We start from the raw sequence: 21,124 nt of genomic DNA on the forward strand, positions 1-21,124 counted from the left end.
CAGAGCCAGACACACACACATAAGCTCCATATGGTGTTTCAATGGATTTAAAGGCGCAGTACGTGATATTGTTTTTTGTTAAAACAAAACGAGCGTTAGCCCGTTTTTAGACCCCGAGGCCCCCGATTCTAAAAACGGCCTCTAAATCCCAGACCTACGTTTTCTGAAAATAAAACGGTTACTTTATAGGATTCAAATTCAAAAATAAGCAAAAGTAGCAGATCTACAAGCTCAAAAACGCGTCGCTTTCGAGCTTGTAGATCTGATATTTGTTATGCTTTTGGGTGACGCTGTAGTGCGATCAAGTAGGGCGTTAATTTACGAAAAAATAAGACATCATAATCATAAGAAATATGGAGATAAGAGGTTTCTGCCCGACAGCAACGATATATAGCAACAGCTAATGTGACACAGAGGTGTTCCCGGCTTGAAAGGTATAACGACGTATATAGTTGTTATAGGTGTTGGTCTAAATGGTTTAAATAGCTCTATATTCTGATAGTAAGCATTGCTTTAAAGCATTTGTTTAGTAAACAGGGCTCTCCCCGTCTCTGCTGCACTTCAGTAAACAGAAAATGCATTTTTTTAAGGTCGGGATGCCAATTTTATCCAATCAGGAGAGAGAACTCCTACAGTATACAGGATAAACAAGTGAAATTGGAAGTGATGACACAAAGAAATGAGCAGACAACATTGGGAGTGGAACACTATAACATTCTCCTGATTGGCTGAAATTGGCGGCCCACCTGAAAATGCATGTTCTGTTTATTAAAGAGCTGGAGAGACGGGGAGACTCCATGTGAGCAATCAGAATGAGCTTTAACTAAAAACGTTTTGTTTTAACCAAAGAATATCACTTAGGCCACCTTTAAACAAACACTGGCCATGCTTGTTTATTCACATTTAGTTCCAGGAGAGATCTATACACATTTCCTGCACAAACAAGGTGTTAGGGGGTCTAATGAAGGCGCGCGAGGGCAGCACTGACATTACTCTATTTAGGCTGGACCTCCACCAACGAGGTCCCATTAATCCATTAAGACCGGGAACGCATCCCTGTCATTTTAAGATCTCTTTGGCTATTCAAAAATAGCAGATCTACAAGCTCGTAGCGCGGCACCGAGTGCCGCGCTACGAGCTTCCCACATCTCAAAATATGTTGTTCCAGGGACCCCCCAGAATCAAAGATTTTAGTTAAAAATGTTCTCGTTAAAAATATATATAAATTCAAAAGATTTGCACACATGTTCACGATTTTTCTAAAATAGCAGATCCGCAAGCTCTACGAGCTTGTAGATCTGCTATTTTTGAATAGCCCAAAGAAACCTTAAAAATGATGCGTTCCCGGTCTTAAGGGGTTAAACATGCCGCGCACAATCACCAATTACTCTCCGTGTGTCCACTCAGTCACCTCTCCTGAGGGACTGCAGGCTATTGTAAAGCCATGAGTCTTACTTTCCGTCCTGCATTACCACCAGCTTTTGGAATAGATTACCGTAAAAGGTGTGGCAGAGCTCTTTAACTGAGACTTTTAAATACAAAACAGGGAATTGCATTGAGCGTTAAACACTTTTGATCTTTATGTGCTGTGCTGCAGGCATTAGTCCCACTTTAATACTGAAAGGAGGAGAAAACTTTAAATTGCTCATTCATGGAAACGATCGTGAACAGAGAGATCTTTAGGTTACGTATGTAACCCATGTTCTGTTTCACCCATAATGAGCTCAATGTGAATTAGATGAAACAAAACATTTTTTATTGCTGACAAGTCTCCAGGACTTTTTTTGTGTTATTCTTTTAGCTTTAAAGGGATAGTTCACCCAAAAACAATACTTTTTTTACCAGGTTGCTTGCAAACCTGGTCTATATCTAACACTCGCTAGTCCTGACTTTTGCGTGACTTTTTCCTCATTGGCTGGTCCTTTAGCCAATGAGGGCTCAATGTCCTCTCAGAATATGGGATCTAAAGACGACCCGCAATACTGTGTTCGGCCACTGTATGTATCTCTATGTCCCGTGGCGCTGTTCCTCATTTGGCCTTTCAACGTCGCCATGTTTAGTGAGAGAAATAAGCAACCATATGGGATCTAAAAACATTGTCATGTTCAGTGAGAGAAATAAGCAACCTGGTATAATATTTTTTTTAAATATCTTGTTTTCTATCGATTACTCACCCCTTGACTTGACTTGAATTCATGGATATTTTTCTGTTCCTGGCTGTCGCATTCCTAAGCCAATAATTTGATGACCAGCGGACCGGTAGGCAGCGGTTCCGGTAGGAGACACAAAGGAGACTCTTTGTGTCTCCTACCGGAACCGCTGCCGGTCATCAAATTATTGGCTTAGGAATGCGACAAAAAACAACAAAAAAACAATGAATTCAAGTCTCCATGGGATGACTAATTGATAGAAAAAAAACTAATTTCGGGGGTGAACTATCCCTTTAATGTCTTACTGTACCACGTGCTATTTAATTTCCGGCTAATACAATTATTCAATCAATCAATCAATCAAACAGGACAATAGGAGCCGATGGACAGGACTCACCCGTTCTCCTTTGGATCCTCTGTCCCCCGATCTGCCCGTAGCACCCTGAGGAACAGAGAAAAGACAATGGGTGCCACGGTATTTGATTATGTACAGGTGCACTGGTGTGGAGAGTACAGGGAACAGGCACTGACACAGACTCTGACCCTTCCTTCCACACAAGGACAGGTTTGCTCCTGGGAGAAGTTACGCTCTGGTGGCTCTTCTTTCCATGACACTGTTGGATATTACCAGTAAGCACACTGCTCAGTATACTTCACCCAGAAAATGACTTCTTTTCTATCAGTTACAAACACCACGAAGCCTTGAATTCATAGAGATTTTTTAGCTTTTGTTCCAAGATTTGAGTGAAAAATGTTTGCTTTAAAATGAATATATATGAAGATTTGCACCCATTTTCAAGATTTTTCTAAAATAGCAGATCTACAAGCTCGTAGCGCGGCACTCGGTGCCGCACTACGAGCTTGTAGATCTGCTATTTTTGAATAGCCAAAGAGATAGCCACAGATCTACGAGCTCGTACCGCAGCACTCGGTGCCGCGCTACGAGCTTGTAGATCTGCTATTTTTGAATAGCCAAAGAGACAATAATTTGATGACCGGGTCATTGGTCAATAGGAGACTCAGCAGGAGACTATTTGAGTCTCTGCCGGTAATTATTGACTCAGGAATGCGACAAAAACAAGAAAAATGTCCATGAATTCAAGGCCTCATGGGGTGTGTAATTGATAGAAAATAAGTAATTGTTGGGGTGAACTACTCCTTTATCCCATTAAGACCTGAGGCCAATTCTGCAAAAGTCTTCTAAATCATTTAGTTCTCACACTTTCAAGATTTTTCTGACATGTTCAAAAATATTTTTTAATAGCTAACGCAAACATCTAAAATGACACAGACGCTCTCCCTGTTTTAAATTGGCCAAGATTGAATACACCTACAACACCCACTGACAATGTATTCAGCCAAATGTCTAATGTATACTTCATTGCACAACAGTGTTGCACACACACTTCTCCGGCCACAAAATATCAAAAAGCCTATTGCCACGCCCTATGTACTGTTGTGGTGCATAGGGTTGAGAGCAAGGTTGGTCTAAAAGTGTGTCAGGGTAGCAAGTAGCAACCACATAGCAACCGATTCCTACTGTATGTGGAAACTCATGAACACAGTATTATAAAGCCACTTTTTAAAAAAAGGTATTTTTTTGCCTCTTTCTGCCTTTATTTGATAGAGTAAATATACTGAAACATTTCAGTACTGACCTGAGGCCAATTCTACAAATAGATAGATACTTTATTTATCCCCAAAGGAGAATTCAGATATCCCATATACATGTAGCTCATACAGGTATACAGTAAGGTTAGTTAAAACGCATCACAAAAAGAGGGGGCACAGGTTAAAACTGAGAGGACAAATACATAATATATAATGCCTTCTAAATCAGTGGTTCTCAAACTTTTTTTGTGCCAAGGACCCCCAAAATTGTTATGTATTTGGCTGCGGACCCCCATCCGAAAATGTTTTGTGCCATGCAGGGAACCCCAGAAGAGAAGATTTGTGTAAAAAAAAATCACAATTATTCAAATTTGTTTTCAAACAATTTATGTAAAAAAATAGCAGATGTACAAGCTTGCAGCGCGGCACGAAGTGACGCGCTGTGAGCTTGTAGATCGGCTATTTTTGAGAACCACTGTTCTAAATCCTAAGAGTTTCCTGAAAAACTGTGTCGCTATAATGTTGCTATATTAATATAGCTAAAATCGTAAATCACACAGGTGCTTTCCCGGTTTTGATGGGTTATACAGGTAATACATGTTTGAATCGCACAAAGCCTTGGAAGTAGCTTTGCGACGAGGAGCGCACTCGAGTGTGTTGTCATTATGAGGCGGCTAAAAGCAAACCACGGATGACCTGACATTGAACGTCTATTCACTTCCACGCAGTAAATAGATTTGCTCTTCAGAAAGATGGCTCTGAAAGATTCTTCCCCCCTTCAGCGTTCAAACGCCCCTGGCGTTGTTGTCAGCGCCACACAAGGGAAAGGCACACAGGAAATGAGGAGAGAGAGATGGATGGGGGAGTGACACGCAGCAAAGGTCGTCGGGAGCGGGACTCAAACCCGCATTAGCAGTCTAGGTGCCCAAACCGCTACGCCAGCCGCCCGGGTCTAATGACACTTTTACACTTATTGTAAATGTTACATTAATTAAGATTGAGCGACCGCATGGCCTCTAGTATTTAGCGTAACATGTAATAAGAAACAGTTTTTGTTGGACTGCACACGTAGATAAAATAATGGAGATTATTCTCACAAGCTTGTTTGATCCCACAGCCTGGAGGAATGATTGCTCTGCGATTGGCTAGTTCGCCGTTAGGCCAACAAACAGGCCAAGCAATGGTGTAACTTCACCACACAGTCATGTGTTATGTAACATGTGTTAGTGAACAGATAGCTCAGTCACCCATGTGTGTTTGAACGATGGAGACTCAGTCCCACAGTCACTCAGTCACTCAGTCAGTCAATAAGTGACATGGACTCCTATTGGCCACGACTCCGGGTGGGGCAATAAATCACTCCGTCACATTCTCCTCGCTGTCGGGCGGGAAACCTTGTATGTCCAAAACGGTTACTTTTCAGGATATAATATGTTAAAAAGAACCTGTGTTATAAATGGATCTAACGTAGTTATTATTTACTCACGAGCTCTTGTTAATACTTTTTAATGCTTCTGATTGGTTCAATATTCATAAAACCCACAGATACACTAAACCACTTTCACTTTCAGAAATTTTCAAAAATAGTAAAAAAAATAAAAAAATAAAAATAAAAATAAATATGCATTAGGCCACGGACCCCTTTTTGATTCAATTCTTCATCTCTGGGACCCCCAAATCGACGCTGTAAAATCCTCAGCGTCAATTTAAGTTCACAACTCGTCGCGATGCGAGACACGCCGTGAGCTTGTAGGTCGGCTATTTTCAATACATTTTCCCCGCGACAGTCTTTACATGGGGGAGAAAATACCGTCAAAAGTTTAAACTATGGAGATACAAGGTTTCTGTCCGACAGCAGCGTTACGTGCATGTCATGTTATGTGCCCTCCGACAGCGCATAATGTCTGAGGGTTGCCATTCACATAACTGCCAGCTACACCTCCAGTATACTGCAGACGATCTGTCAGTGGTGGATGAAGACTCGTTGAGTAAAAGTAGCAACACCACCACAATGTTGTAGAAATACTCTGTTACAAGTAAAGGTCCCCTGTATTCAAAATGTAAGTACAAGTACCTTAGTAAAAGTACGTATTGACTTTTCACCACTGTAGAAGAACTGTGAGAGCACCGACTATATAAGTCACTAAACATGTCATCAGACACATGTGCGGTACATCGTCTATGCCGTGTGGAAACCTCGTAATGTCCAAAACTGTTACTTCTCAGGATTCAAACAGGCTCTATGCACAGCAGCCATATTGGGAATGAATTGGGCCTCTTCTTACTTCCTTCACAGGTGTTACCAATGATACTAATGAAGGCTCTGTACTATTCTGGTCAGGGTGCTGAAATCGTGCATTTTGGCTCACTAGAAACACTCCATTTTTGGTTCCCAAATGGCCCCTTATGGTGGGTGTGTAACTCTGAGAGTGTACAAATGGAACCAAATGGACCCGTAAGGGTCCATTTGGTTCCATTTGTACACTCTCAGAGTTATGGGGGTCCTTGAAAATTAGACAACCACTATGCCACACTAAATGGAACAGAGCCTTAATTAGTATCATTGGTAGCACCTGTGAAGGAAGTAAGGAAGGGGCCCAATTCATTCCCAATATGGCTGCTGTGCATAGAGCCTATTCAAAAACAGCAAAAGCAGCAGATCTACAAGCTATATCTGCTGCTTTTGATGCTTTTGTGTGACGCTGTAGTATGATCAAGTAGGGCGTACATTTTTACGAAAAAAACACAAAAAAGTTAGAAATAATGGAGATGGGAGGTTTCTGCCCGACGACGACGACATGTCTACGGTATTATGCTTCCCCCGCTTTGCTATCATCATCCCTCATTGCTCTCCTTTCCGTTCCTCTGGTGCTCAGCGCTCGCTGACTGCATTCATTACCTCTGGGAGCTTCTTTGTATCAATTTCCTGCCGGATTACAGGAGCCAATGCAACAAGACAATGTGGCACGATGTGGTTTTTAACCCGTTGAGACCGGGAACGCATCTGTGTGTCATTTCTTTTTATTTCTTTGGCTATTCAAAAGATAGCAGATATACAAGCTCATATAGCACGGCTATGAGCTTGTAGATCTGCTATTTTTTTGTTTTATAAATCATGAAAATGTGGGCAAATCTTTGAATATATATATATTTTTTAAGCAGACATTTTTAACTAAAATCTTTGCTTCTAGGAATTCTACAAATGTCTTCTAAATCCTAAAAGCTGTTATTTATTTTAAACGTATGTTGCTATAATTAGTGGTTCTCAAACTTTTTTCATGTCAAGGACCACCCAAAATGATATGTATTTGGCCGTGGAACCCCATCTCAAAATATTTCGTTCCAGGGACCCCCAGAAACAAATATTTGAGTAAAACATTTTGCTTTTAAAAATATGTATATTCAAAGTTTTGCACACATTTTCACAATTTCCCGATCTACAAGCTCGTAGCGCGGCACCGAGTGCCGCGCTACGAGCTTGTAGATCGGGAAATTGCTTGTATATCTGCGATTTTTGAATAGCCCAAAGTATAAAACAATGGTTTAAGCGGGTCACACACGGATGCGTTCCCCGGGCTTGAATGGGTTAAAAGCTAAAAAAGCGAGCATCTCTTTTCTGATGCCTGCTCCTCTCTCTGCCTGCTTTAATCTGCCCCGCACTCCGTATTCCCCCAACGCAACGCCTGATGGAGGGGGGGGGGGGGGGGGGGGGGGGGGAGGCTTAAATCTATCATCGTGCCCACTGAAATGTGCTTCCCCGAGCATTACATTAGAAAACCTCAAAGCCAGTCGGTTGTGCAGTGAGCGAGCGCGTGTGCGCTAGCGAGCAGTGGCTGGTTGGGAAAGTAGCTAAGCACATTTTACTCGAGTACTTTGTACGCTGTCTGTCGGGCAGAAACCTCTTATCTCCATATTTCTTATTTTTGTTGGCCATACTACTACTTTTGTATTTGAATCCTGAAAAGTTGCCGTTTTGGACATATGAGGTTTTGCCCGACAGACACGGCTTGTAGTTTATTTTGAGGTACTTTTATTTGATTTGAGTAAAGTCGTTATTTTTTCTCCCCGATGACAAATGTTGTACTTTTTACTCTACTATTATTTGACAGCTTTAGTTACTTGGTACAGTACTTTGCAGATTTTAGATTATTACAAAACATGCATTAACCACTTAAGCCGTATTTTAAAAATAGATGGTCTACAAGCTAATATGTGAGCTTGTAGATCAGCTATCTTTCTAAAAGAAATGGGGGGGGGGGGGGGGGATATGTCTTTTTACTTTGGTACTGTAAGTACATTTTGATGCCAGTACTTTTACTCAAGTCAATTATTTTTTACAGAGTATTTTGTATATAATCTCTCTCGGGTCGAAACCTCATTATGTCCAAAACTATAAAGCATCAAAAGTAGCAGATCTACAAGCGCGCCGCATTTAGAGCTTGCAGATCTGCTACTTTTGAGGCTTTTGTGTGACGCTGTAGTATGATGAGGCCCTTAAAATATGCAGATAAGAGGTTTTTCTGCTCCACAGCAAAGATATAGTGACATTGCTGCTTTTACTAAAGTAATTCCCTCTACCACTGGCAGCGTGTGCGTGTGTGTGTGTGTGTGTGTGTGTGTGTGTGTGTGTGTGTGTGTGTGTGTGTGTGTGTATTACTATACTTGCGAGGGACCAAGTATAGTAGAATTTGAAGAAATATGCATTGCGAGGACCGTTTTCCTGGTCCTCACAAGACAAATGGTTGTTTTATAGTAAAAAAAAACAAACATTTTCTAGCGATACGTTTACAAATAGAAAAACATTCAGGTCAGGACTAGACATTTAGGTGTCTTAGAGGTTAGGTTTAGGGATTGGAATTAGAGTTCAACATGATTTATATTTAGTTGCGCGCCAGTGTCATGCACCGAAAAACAGCTGATCTGTAAGATCTTATAGATCTGCTGTTTTTCGGCTTTAGGCTTACGGTTAAAAATGGCAATTATTATTTTTAAATGGCATTCATAACATGGCTGTCCTAAAGTGTTGATGTCCTCACAAGTATAGTAATAAGAGGAGGAGGATGCAGGGGGAAAAATCCACCTGCTAGATGGCACTGTTGCCCCACCGAAACCTACCAGAGGAAGCCAGAGGCAAAAAACGCACAAGAGAGAGAAGGACACACAGTGAGAGAGAGGGGAAATCACCCCCAGTGTGTGTGTGTGTGTGTGTGTGTGTGTGCTGCAGTGAGATGTTGATGGAAGAACAATAACTAACACCAAAAAAAGAAAGAAATAAACAGCGAGGAGTCGGCCCTGTCATTCAAGTGTTAGATGATAAAGTCGTGCAACATCAAAGAGCCAAACCGTATTAGTCAGAGCTCTATTCATTCAAAAGAATCTGACTGCATTATCTGTTTGGTACGACTATGTTAGAGAAATCGTTTTTCTTTTTCCTCTACGGTGCTGTACAGTTACCCACGGTGTCTAATACCGCACGTGTACGGAATGTGATTTAAGATGTTGTTTCGACGAATTCTAGGTTCATTGTTTATCCTACAGTTTCAAATGTACAGTGTGTTACTTACATAGCGTTTTGTTTAGACAAGATGCTAGGTTGATCGTTTTACCTGGGTATCCTAGTTTCTCGAGGCACTTACGCCGTTCTCTCTGCCCTCTATTTATGCCATTACTTACCTCGCTTATTGTCTGCTAAACGGCTAAATTGCAAATTGTAATACAAGATTGTAGATAATCGCCTCAAAGACAGATCTCATTGCATCGATATTTTGTTCGGAGTGCTGGGTCCATCTAAAAGCACCATTTCATCTCATCTCAAAGGGCTGTAGCTGCACTCTTATTACAAAACATTTTTTTTAATTTTTTTTATCATTTGCCCCAAAGCATTAACTGTATAATTAGAATGAGGGGGGGAAAAAAAGAGAGTAAAAGTCAACAAAGCCTTAAATCTGCAGGATTCCATTTAGTTGTTATCACTAAATGCTCAAATATGCAAATAACGTCTAATGCACTCTCAGGATGCCGTAGCTTGGGGGGGGAAGGGGGGAGATAGAAATCTGCTGTGCCATCTCTCTGCAGCCGGGGCTGATGATGGGGGGAAGCACTGTTCTAGAGGGCACCGCTTCTCAACCTAGGGTTCGGGGACCCAACCAGCGGTCCAAATTGGACTCTTTTGTCTGTAACTCAACAGAGAGTGTACAAATGGAACCAAATGGACCCTTATGGGTTGCATTTTCTACACTCTCAAGAGTTAAACAAGCACTAGTTTAGTGATTATCAACCTGTTTTTCATTTTGGGGGGTCCACCAGTTTGATATGCATTAGGCCACGGACCCCCTTTTTTATTCAATTCTTCATCTCTGGGACCCCCAAATCGACGCTGTAAAATCCTCAGCGTCAATTTAAGTCTGAGAGCGTACAAATGGAACCAAACGGACCCTTCCGGGTCCGTTTGGTTCCATTTGTATGCTCTCAGAGTTACACACCCATAAGGGTCCTATATTGGACCCCCGGGTGGGTCCCCACGGAACCAGACTTGGGGACAGTGCTATAAAGAAGACTTGCAGCAGGCTCTCTCACCTCATATCCAGGAATTCCATCTTTTCCAGATCTCCCCTGCGCAAAAAAGGAAACAGACGCAAAACAAAGACATTATTATTCCCGGCCTTCGATTGGATCAGCGCCGTTGCACTCCTGGTAATCTCCAACGGTTAATGAGATACCTCGAGCGTGCCGTAATGATCCTGATTGCCGTGATGTGAACATCGTTCCATTCTGTGCTTATACAGGCGAGGAGGAGAAAAAAAAGACTATACAGAAACCATCTCTGATGGTAATTAGTACCAGTGGTGGAAGAAGTACTCAGATGTTTTATTTAAAGGACGACTTCACCACTTTTCAACCTATCTTCATATAATAGGTCCTCACTAATGCTCATGATAAAATTATGGTCTGTGTCTCATAGGAGGGCTGTGGACAGTCCAGAAATCCGTCTACCAGTGACATCATCGTTAGGCAGGATTTTTTCCCCCAAAAAGATTACAATTTTTTTATTCAGATTTTTATTAAGGCGAGAACAATGGGATCTATTATTGCATTGCAACTTTCCAGGAATACAAAGCCTGCAGTTTGTATTAGCTTGGATTCCACATCGATGATGTCACTGGTAGACGGGTTTCTGAACTGTCTACAGCTCTCCTCTGAGACACAGACTGATTAGAAAAACATTGTACCATTTTATCATGAGCATTAGTGAGGAGTCGGACCTATTATATGAAGATATGTTGAAAAGTGGTGAAGTCGTCCTTTAAGTGAAAGTAGCAATACCATAAAAAAGACTCTGTTACAAGTAAAAGGCCTGCGTTCAAAATGTTACTTGAGTAAAGGCACAAAAGTATTTGCATGAAAATGTACTTAAAAAGTAAAAGTAGTGAAATGTTTGAAAATAGCAGATCTACAAGCTCACAACGCGTCGCGCTGCGACGCGTTGTGAGCTTGTAGATCGGCTATTTTTTCAGCCTATGTATAAAATAGGGCTAAAGTGGTTAATGTGTGTTTTATAATATAACAATTTATACCTGCAAAGCAACTAGTAACTAAAGTTTTCAAATAATTGTAGTGGAGTAAAAGTACAATATTTTCCTCAGAGATGTAGTCGAGTAGAAGTAAAAGTATAGAAAACTGGAAATACTCCATTAAAGTAAAAAATACCTCAGAATTGTACTTAATTACAGTACTTGAGTAAATGTACTTAGTTACTTTCCACCACTGGTAATTATATACGGTCATGTAATCGTCGTGCAGAACAAGTGATAGCATGATTAATTTCTCCATATATTGCCCTTGAAACGTGCACTTTGTCCACGTTATGCTAAAACAACAGTGGGGTCACTGTGGGGCGGACACCTTGGACTACTGTATGTTCAAAATGGTTTCTTTTCAGAGAACATGTGTGTCATTGGATCCAGTGTAGTTATTTAGTCACAAGCTCTTGTTGACCCATTAAGAACTGAGTCCGATTCATAAAATGTTTTCAAAAATCCTAACAGATTTTTGAAAAATATTTATATATATATTTTTTTTTTACTTTTTCCACCACTGTTCATTTGTGGAAAAAACATAGAAGGATGAAACGTGGGGGAGATAACAAGGTATATCTGCCCGACAGAGAACTAACGGGTACAACTGCTGACGCAATAGGAACAAGTGAATGACCCAAAGCCCCCACATTCCACATGGATCTCAGTGGATGAGGACTTTAGCCCATTAAGACCGGGAACGCTGTGTGGCATTTTAAGATTTCTTTTGGCTATTCAAAAAATAGCAGAGCTACAAGCTCATAGCGCTAATGAGCTTGTAGATCTGCTATTTTTTTTTTTTTAAATCGTGAAAAAAAAAGCAATTTTTTTAATATATATATATTTAAAGCCAACATTTTCAACTCAAATCTTTTCTTCTGGGGATTCTATAATGTCTTCTAAATCCCAACAGATTTTTGACAAAACTTATGTTGCTCTAATATCAGTGGTTCTCAAACTTTTTTCATGTCAAGAACCCCCAAAATTATGCATTTCGCCACGGACTCCCATCTCAAAATATGTTCCAGGAACCCCCCCAGAAGCAAAGATTTGAGTTAAAAATGTATATATATATTCAAAGATTTGCACACATTTTCACGTTTTCCCCGAAAAATAGCAGATCTACAAGCTCGTAGCGCGGCACTCGGTGCCGCGCTACGAGCTTGTGTATCTGCTATTTTTTAAATGCCCAAAGAAATCAAAAAAATGACACACAGATGCGTTCCCGTTCTCATCGGGTTATAGGCAACCTCTCTTGAATAAAGAATCGAAAGGTGTGTGTATATGAACCGTACAGGAACGCCTTGAGGTCCCTCGGGCCCTGGGAATCCTGTCTCTCCGATGGGCCCCCTCTCACCCTGTCAGGAGAAACACAAGCAGAAGCACCCCCCCCCGGTGTCAGTCAGCACGGTGACAAAGGGATGACGCACAGAGATTGACAGCTGAAAGACAAGTTAAAAGCTCAGGCTCACCGGCTCTCCTGGGATCCCTGGATCTGCGCGAGCGCCGGGCTTCCCCTGTCAATCATGGAAAAAGAGAGCAGCGTATACGTGAGACAGTGGCAGTGTTGATTTCGTCGACTAAAACTATAACGGAAAAATGTTCGTCGACTACCTTTTTTCACTGACGAAAACTAAATAAAAACTAAATGAATGCCGTTACGACACCATCAAGGCACAGCCAAAATACATTTTAGTCGACTAAATCAACTGTAGGTTTAGTCAACTAAAACTAGACAAAAACTGTACTGTATTTCAGGTGACTAAAATATGACTTAAACTAAATGGAATTTTATTCAAAAGACTATGACTAAAACTAAAAAAAAGAAAAGAAATTGCTGTCAAAATCAACACTGGACAGTGGTCCTCGACGGTGACAGGACGTAACCCAACTTTCGGTTCTCGAAGGTTTAATTACGTTCTCGTTTTAGCACACAGAAGGGATGCACGATATTGACATTATGGCCGATATCCGATTGTCGGTTTAAAAAGGGGTAGTTCCCCCCAAAACAATCTTTTTTTCTATTGATGAGTCACCCCATGGAGACTTGAATTCATGGATACATTATTATTATTATTTTTTTTTTTTTGTACATCTGCTATTTTTTCAATAGCCAATGCTGAAATCGAATGGATTAATTACATGGTCAAATCGACCGATACCGATATCGATATTGCAATGCCAGTTTCCAGTAGGGTTTACTCTACACCTGTTATGCAGTAACTGTGATTGTGGGTGCAGATGCAGACTTATAAACACGGTGCATAATTCATTAGGCCTGCAGACGCACACAGAGTATTGGTTCACACAACCTTCGAAAGCAGAAAGCACTGATTGAATCGGCAGCCTTCGCGGTCACAAAAGGCCTTTTCAAATTCACATTCAAACATAAATATCTCTGCTGTCGGGCAGTAACCAGCTAACTCCAAAATGTTCACTTTTCAGGAAATGACTAAAACAAAACAAAAAGTGGAGTTAGGAGGCAGAGTCCTGCACGGGTCCAATTTTGAGAACCCGCGCCCGCCCCGCCCGTCAATAATCAGATCCGTAGACCGACCCGTCACCCGTGATTATTTCAAAATACGAACCAGACCCGCCCCGCCCGTCAAATAAACGACCCGTTGTCCGCCCGTTTACCCGTCCCGTGATTACATGCAGAGGGTGTTCAATAGCACTGATTTAAGGAAAAAAAATGCAAAAGCGGAAAAATGGAGTTAGCTGGTTTCTGCCGGACAGCAACGATATGATAAAATAAAACATCGGCTTTTTAAAGTAATACTAGGTAACTTTTTCAATAAAACTAAAGTTAAATTGTATATCTTTTGTGAGTGGCAAATGTTTCACAGCACCCACTCCATGAATTTCACCCCCGAAAGCCTTTTATTTATATATTTTCTATTGAACGTCGTCGGGGTTGACTGTCCCGCGAAAATGACGTCATCTGGCCGGAAAATGGAAGCGGAAATGCACCGGTTTCCTGTTTGGCCAGGAACTACCGCACCGGTTTCCTGTTTGGCCAGGAACTATACCGCGCTATTAACAAAAAGGAAACTCACGCTGATTTTAAGAGATTGTATGATTTGAAGAACGAAAAAAAAAACAGAAAAAGAAAACACAGCTCACGGTAACTAAAGCTCCACTGGCTAAGAGAAACGATCCACAGATCGTATAAAACAATTAAAAGAACGCTTTTTGAAACGCTTCCGTCTTCCGGTGAAAACGAATGGAATTCTGGGTAAAGCAGTAATAGACGAACCTAGAGAACAGTACAGTACAGTATGATGGTACGTTTACATCTGGTTGCCAGGTCAGATCATATACTTCAGGGTATGGATTTGAAATGGCAGAAGTAAGAAATGAGAAAAGAAAAACTTGACTTACGGAGGACCCTGATATTCCTGGGATGCCCGGAAGGCCGATATCTCCCTGAAAGGGAAAAGGGAAAGTTTCAGCGGCGTTACAATAGGTGCCAGGAATGCATAGAAATGCACCCACACTACACCCACAGCCACATGCCATTTGAACCAGGTGCACAGCTGATTCTTGGAATATTCTTGAGAAAAGGGCACTTTTTTAAATGTATTTCTTAAAGATAGACTTTTTTTTTTGCTCCAAAGTGTTGACGTATACAGTAGCATACTGAGGATTTGTGAGAGAACACAACCTCCCCACGACCTTCACTGCTTTTATGTTTTAGCACTCTGCTCGTGAGGGAGCCTTTAACACATTTCTGACAATATTCCCCTCTAGGACGATTCATTCTCGCTTTAAAGGAAAATCTGAAACAATATGCCACACACACACACACACACACTTGTGTGTTACCACATTTGTATTGCCATACTGTACTTTAGTATGCCAATTTTATAATTGCCATTTTTAACCCTAAATCCTGAGTTATACATTATTGCGTGCCGGTGTTGCGCACTGAAAATAGTCATTCTACAAGCTCGCAACGTGGCGCTGAGCAATGTCTTTCTTGAGAGCTTGTAGATCTGCTATTTTCAGAGTGCGACACAGGGAAACTAGGTATAAATTTGGCATTTACTCTAACCCCAACCCCTAAGCCTCTAAATGCCTAATCCTAGGTGAGGAACAGGAAAATTGTCCTCACTATGTGTTTTTCTCATATTCTGCTATAGTTGTGGGGACTGGGGACATTTGACCTTCACAAGTATAGTACACACACACACACACACACACACACACACACACACACACACACACACACACACACACACACACACACACACACACACACACACACACACACACACACACACACACACACACACACACACACACACAGCGATTCAATACAAATGGGTTCTAATTTGGCCTTCCAGATAAATATGCAAGGAGAGTCCCTGAGACGTACTGCACTGTTAGCTCAGTGATAATCTCAACCCTTTGTCATTAACTTGAATAACATTACTTAAAAAAGAGGCCAAAATTGTGAAAACAGCAGATCTACAAGCTCACACAACTACAAGCAGCAACCAAAATGGACCGATAAGGGTCTATTTAGTTCCATTTGTACAGCACACGCTTGGGAGTAACCCGTAATAGGCCCCATTTGGTTCCTAACTATCAATCACTTAGCTGAGGCCCCCCTTGGAAACCCCTTCAAGGACCCCTGGGGGTCCCCAGATGCCATGCTGGGACTTACCTTGGCACCGGGCAGACCTTCCAGACCTGGCAGTCCCATGGGTCCTGCTTCACCCTGCCACAGAGAGCACAGTTACAACACCAACATGAAGAAATCCCCCCGGATCAGGGCTTCATTATGAATTCATCACTTAGGCCCCGTTTCATAGTGGGAAATAGCCGATCTACAAGTCACGGCGCGTCGCATTGCAACACGTTGTGTGAGCTTGTAGATCGGCTATTTTCACAATTTCTTAACCCATTAAGACCTGAGGCCGATTCTACAAAAGGTCTTCTGAATCCTAACCGTATTTTCTACAATCAGGAGATTTTTCAAAAATAGCAGATATACAAGCTCATAGCGCGGCACTCGGTGCCGCGCTATGAGCTTGTATATCTGCTATTTTTGAATAGCCAAAGAAATCTAGAATCACTGGTCTTAATGGGTTAAGGTGGTATTTTAACTTTTTTTAAAAGGAAAATATTTATATGAAAACGTTTCATTCTATTTTTGAAATCTTTTGAAATAATAATCATAAAACATTTTAGGAAACGTAAAAAAAAAAGGGACTATTGACTCAAAGATGGGCCTGCAACCCAAAAATTGGTCCCGACCCATTGTTTGGGCAACGCTGCCCCTAGATACTGTAATAAGACAGTGACCAGCAGGTCTTCAAAGGGACAGGGAACTCATCTATGTCGGTCAATAACCATTTAGCACACAGTTAATGACAATATATCAAAGCCACTACTATGACATCGCATCTCCATCCTTTAAAGAGGTGGTGCCATGGTTTTGCACTTTTTCTGTTTTTCATGTGTCTATGAGGTTGATAGAACTTCATTAAGGCCCCCGCTGGTGCTTTTATGGTGTTTCATGTCTTCTCTGACTATTTGGAGTTTTTTCCTGGAGGCTGAAACCTTGAGAGTCAAACGTGCCAATCCAAAAACAGGGGCATAGTGACATCACAGAGCCCCCAAAAAACATACCCTCCCCCTCATTATCATAACACAACAGGTGTGGGGATGAGGAGGAGGAGGGACTAGGACAGGTGGGTGGTGCTAAGGTGGTGGAGGAGGTGCTAAGGTGAGAACCAGGCATACTTAATGAACTGGAGGCGTGTCCACATAAAAACTTTTTTTAAAACAATTTCTGTACACTTTTTTTTTTTGAAAAAAATCCTGACATAATAATAATACCTTATGATCAGGTTTTAGGGTTGAAAAATATCATGGCACTCCATCTTTAACTTTGTGTTTTTTTCCCCGTTATTTAACACCCTACTTGATCATACTACAGCGTCACACAAAAGCATCAAAAGTAGCAGATCTACAAGCTCGAAACGCGGCGCAAAGCGCCGCGTTTCGAGCTTGTAGATCTGCTACTTTTGATGCTTTTGAATTTGAATCCTGAAAAGTAACAGTTTTGGATATATGAGGTTTCCACCCGACAAGAGACGATAAGGCAAGTGCATTAATGTCTGTCAAAAGGAAAATATTTCACTCGAATTTCATAGCCTCGTCTCTCGCTATGCCTGGTTAGATATGAATAAACACCAGTCCTGTCAATATGGATGTCAATTCCACAGCCTGGAGTGATGGGTGGGCTGTCATAAAAGAGGAGGGCTGTATGGTACACTGTACAGACACGGTATCTAATCATTTTGCATGTACTGTGTGTAGCCTACTATTAACACATTGACTGGCAGGAATTCATTCATTAATTCGTCCGCCACCGCCAACGTTTATACTAATCATCCGAGACCCACAGAATTTTTCCTTTCAAAGAAGATGTCTGGGGGGGAGAACGAGGATCTCTTCTATCATCTGGAAAAGAACAATTGGAACCGCGATCTTCCGTTCTTTAGTTATCGGCAGTATAGCTTGTTTTCACCAAAAACGCAATCTGGGAAAAGAAATCAGATATAAATGTATTTTTTATGGGCTGGAATTTGTTTAGATCACGTGATTTCCGGGTGTATTCTTCTTTGGCAGTCCAGGGATCAGTCACAGGTCGCGGAAGAGCGCCCTCTATCGCAATCAATGAAAACACCAAATGACCTCTAATGGACGTCAATGGTAGTCAATGTGTTAACACCATCATCCAAAACTGGTAAAAAAAAAAAACGAGGGCTAAACTGTTCTTCTTTTTGTCTTCAATTGAAAAATAAATATTAAAACCTTTTTTTTACGACCGGTTTTCCAAGGGCTCCTGTGTTTGAAGTTAGTTTGAATACTCTGTTACAAATACAAGTCCGGAATTCAAAATGTACTTGAGTAAAGAATGCAGTAAGGTATTGGCATCAAAATGTACTTAAAGTACCAAAAGTAAAAGTACTCATCATGCAGAATGTCCCATGTCAAGTTTTCAAATGTATAAACATCTTTTGAAAATAGCAGATCTACAAGCTCACAATGCGTCGCATCGCGACGCATTGTGAGCTTGTAGATCTGCTATTTTCAAATAGCCGAAATGTGTAATAGGGCTAAAGTGGGTAATGTATGTTTTGTAAAAATAATCAAAATCTACAAAGTAACTAGTAACTAAAAGTTTTCAAATAAATGTAGTGGAGTAAAAAGTATAATATTTGGATCTGAGATGTAGTGGAATAGAACTAAAAGTATTAGAAATCGGAAATGCTCAAGTAAGGTACAAATACCTCAAAATTGTATTGAAGCACAGTACTTAAAGTAAATGTACTTAGTTACTTTCCACCACTGCTAAAAATAGAGGCCTCCCATTCCAATGTAGGTGGGGAAAAAAAAGGATGGCCTCCGTCTGGATGTCCTCTTGCTCGGGCTGCCATGTAGAAATGCCATTTACGCAGCGGGGAGAGAGAGAGAGAGAGAGAGAGAGAGAGAGAGAGAGAGAGAGAGAGGGCCAACGCGTTGTGACATAGACGGATTGCGTGGGTAATTGTCACACATGTAGATTGCCATGAATAAGCGAGTGTGGCTAAAGGGAGAGAGAGTGCTGGGGACCCGGCCCCAGGATCAGCGTGGGGAGACGGATTGGGGCAATTCCACCACAGCACTGAGGCACCGCTTGCACTATTTATTAAAATGTCAAATTAACATCCTGGTGAAAAATCGCCCCCTGCAACAAAACAATAAAAAAAAAGAGAGAGAGAGAGAGAAAAAAAAAAAGAAAATGCAATTGGCCCCCTGAGAATAAAGAATTCAAGTTGATACCAGACGGGTTGTATTGCTGCCATGTCTCAGCTCAGTGTGGATAGTTTCAGGGCAGTAAGGTGTGTGTGCGTGCGCGCGCACGTGTGTGTCTGTGTGTGTGTGTGTGTGTGTGTCTGTGTCTGTGTCTGTGTGTGTGTGTGTGTGTGTGTGTGTGTGTGTGTGTGGGGTGAGGGGGGGGTTCATACTGTAAGTTCCCGCTGGCAAAACAAAATGCCACGGTAATTTGATAGTTGCAGGAGATGTGGTCATTTTGTTGTGTGTGTTGAGAGCGGTTGTCTGCTACAACAGTGTTGGAAACAACAAGCGGTTGGAACTTGGGTCGCATTTTTGGGGTAGAGGATCCATTGTTATGGGTCGCGAGTACATATATATTTTTTACGTTTCCTACATTTTTTTTTTTTTTATTATTATTTCAAAAGCTTTTCAGAAAGAAAAAAAGAAAGAAAACAAATTCAGATTTTTTTTAAAGATTCAAAGGAATTTCAAAGGAAAAAGAAAAATGCATATTTTTAAAAAACAAACATAAGAAACAGTGACAATAGTGTACGAGCTTACAACACGTTGTAGATCTGCTAATATCACTACTAAATATTACAAATATATAACAAAAATCCAACTCACAATACTTCCATCATCTCCTTTGGGACCCTGGAAAGAAGGAGGAGGCACATAAACCACGTGGAAAATACTAACTGATAATGCAACAATGCGACGGACACACGGACAGACGGACAGACGGACACAGTCAGATATAGGAGTGGTTTGCACCACTCAAAAATGATCACTTGGCACAGTATCTGTCACACACACACACACACACACACACACACACACACTCTCTCTCTTATACTGTATAAATAAAACTTTTAAATAGCCTGTATGATTTTCTAACAACGCCTGAAACTAACTAGTCAACTAGATCATTAATCGTATCATTGATATGCGGCACACACATTCTTACGTTGCACCAGCATCTTCTACCATTCTAAATATAAGCAGCTATTGATAAATGTAGCCCTCTTTCCCTCTTAACCCATTCAAACCGGGAACACATCTGTGTAACCATTGTAAACCATTCTTTTATACTATACTATTCAAAAATAACAGATATACAAGCTCATAGCGCGGCACCGAGTGCCGCGCTATGAGCTTGTAGATCTGCTATTTTTGATTTGTTTTTTGAAAATGTATGCAAATCTTTGATTAGGCCTACAAATATTTTTGAAAGCAAAACATTTTAAACTCAAATCTTTGCTTCTGGGGATTCTACAAATGTCTTCTAAATCCTAACAGATTTTTCGGGGAAAAAAAACATACTTTGCTATATACATATATCAGTGGTTCTCAAATCTTTTCATGTCATTTTGTTCCAGCCCCCCTCCCCCCCATAAACTAAGATTTGAGTTCAAAATATACATACTCAAAGATCTGCACGCATTTTCACGATTTTATAAAAAAAAAAATAGCAGATCTACAAGCTCATAGCGCGGCACTCGGTGCCGCGCTATGAGCTTGTATATCTGCTATTTTTGAACAGCCCAAAGAAAAGAAAAAACAATGACACCGATGCGTTCCCGGTCCTAACGGGTTAACACTGATTAAGATGCTGTCTTATTGATTGCTCCATTGGAGCCGTTTGGCTGTGATGGATGCAGTACAGGCAAGAGAGAGAGAAGCCCTCCTTATAGGGGGGGTTTCGGGGGCGGTTTGCACGTGCATTGTGTGCACCGGTGGTGGTGGTGGGGGAGATTGGAATGTCTATTTCCCCGTCACCACCTGAAGTGCTGTGTGGGTTGCTAGCGGACGGATCGCCGCCAGGAGCTGTGTGAGTGAACGTCTCCCAGGGAACGGGTGAGATTACTGTCTGTCTGATAACAGAGAGAGAGAGAGCATGGGGCGAGCAGCGCGCCGATAAGCAAGAATCGGGTCACATGGACTTGGCCCCGGTAC

The 21,124-nt window shown here is 41.3% G+C and overlaps 1 protein-coding gene across 3 annotated transcripts in view; it reads right to left on the bottom strand.

Annotated features, from left to right (window-relative positions):
• The window catches only part of LOC311059097 (uncharacterized protein), a 248,307-nt gene that overhangs the window by 12,275 nt on the left and 214,908 nt on the right, over positions 1-21,124 (bottom strand). For all 3 annotated transcript variants that reach the window (XM_084076729.1, XM_084076728.1, XM_084076730.1), the window contains 7 exons: positions 19,796-19,822; positions 16,005-16,058; positions 14,717-14,761; positions 12,808-12,852; positions 12,631-12,693; positions 10,338-10,373; positions 2,548-2,592 (listed from right to left, as the gene is read on the bottom strand). In XM_084076729.1, the coding sequence (XP_083932855.1) occupies positions 2,548-2,592; positions 10,338-10,373; positions 12,631-12,693; positions 12,808-12,852; positions 14,717-14,761; positions 16,005-16,058; positions 19,796-19,822 (315 nt within the window). The remainder of the gene's footprint in view (positions 1-2,547; positions 2,593-10,337; positions 10,374-12,630; positions 12,694-12,807; positions 12,853-14,716; positions 14,762-16,004; positions 16,059-19,795; positions 19,823-21,124) is intronic.

The sequence above is a fragment of the Gymnoscopelus microlampas genome, assembly GCF_963454915.1.
Source record: "Gymnoscopelus microlampas genome assembly, chromosome: 13".
NCBI classification, from domain to species: Eukaryota; Metazoa; Chordata; class Actinopteri; order Myctophiformes; family Myctophidae; genus Gymnoscopelus; species Gymnoscopelus microlampas.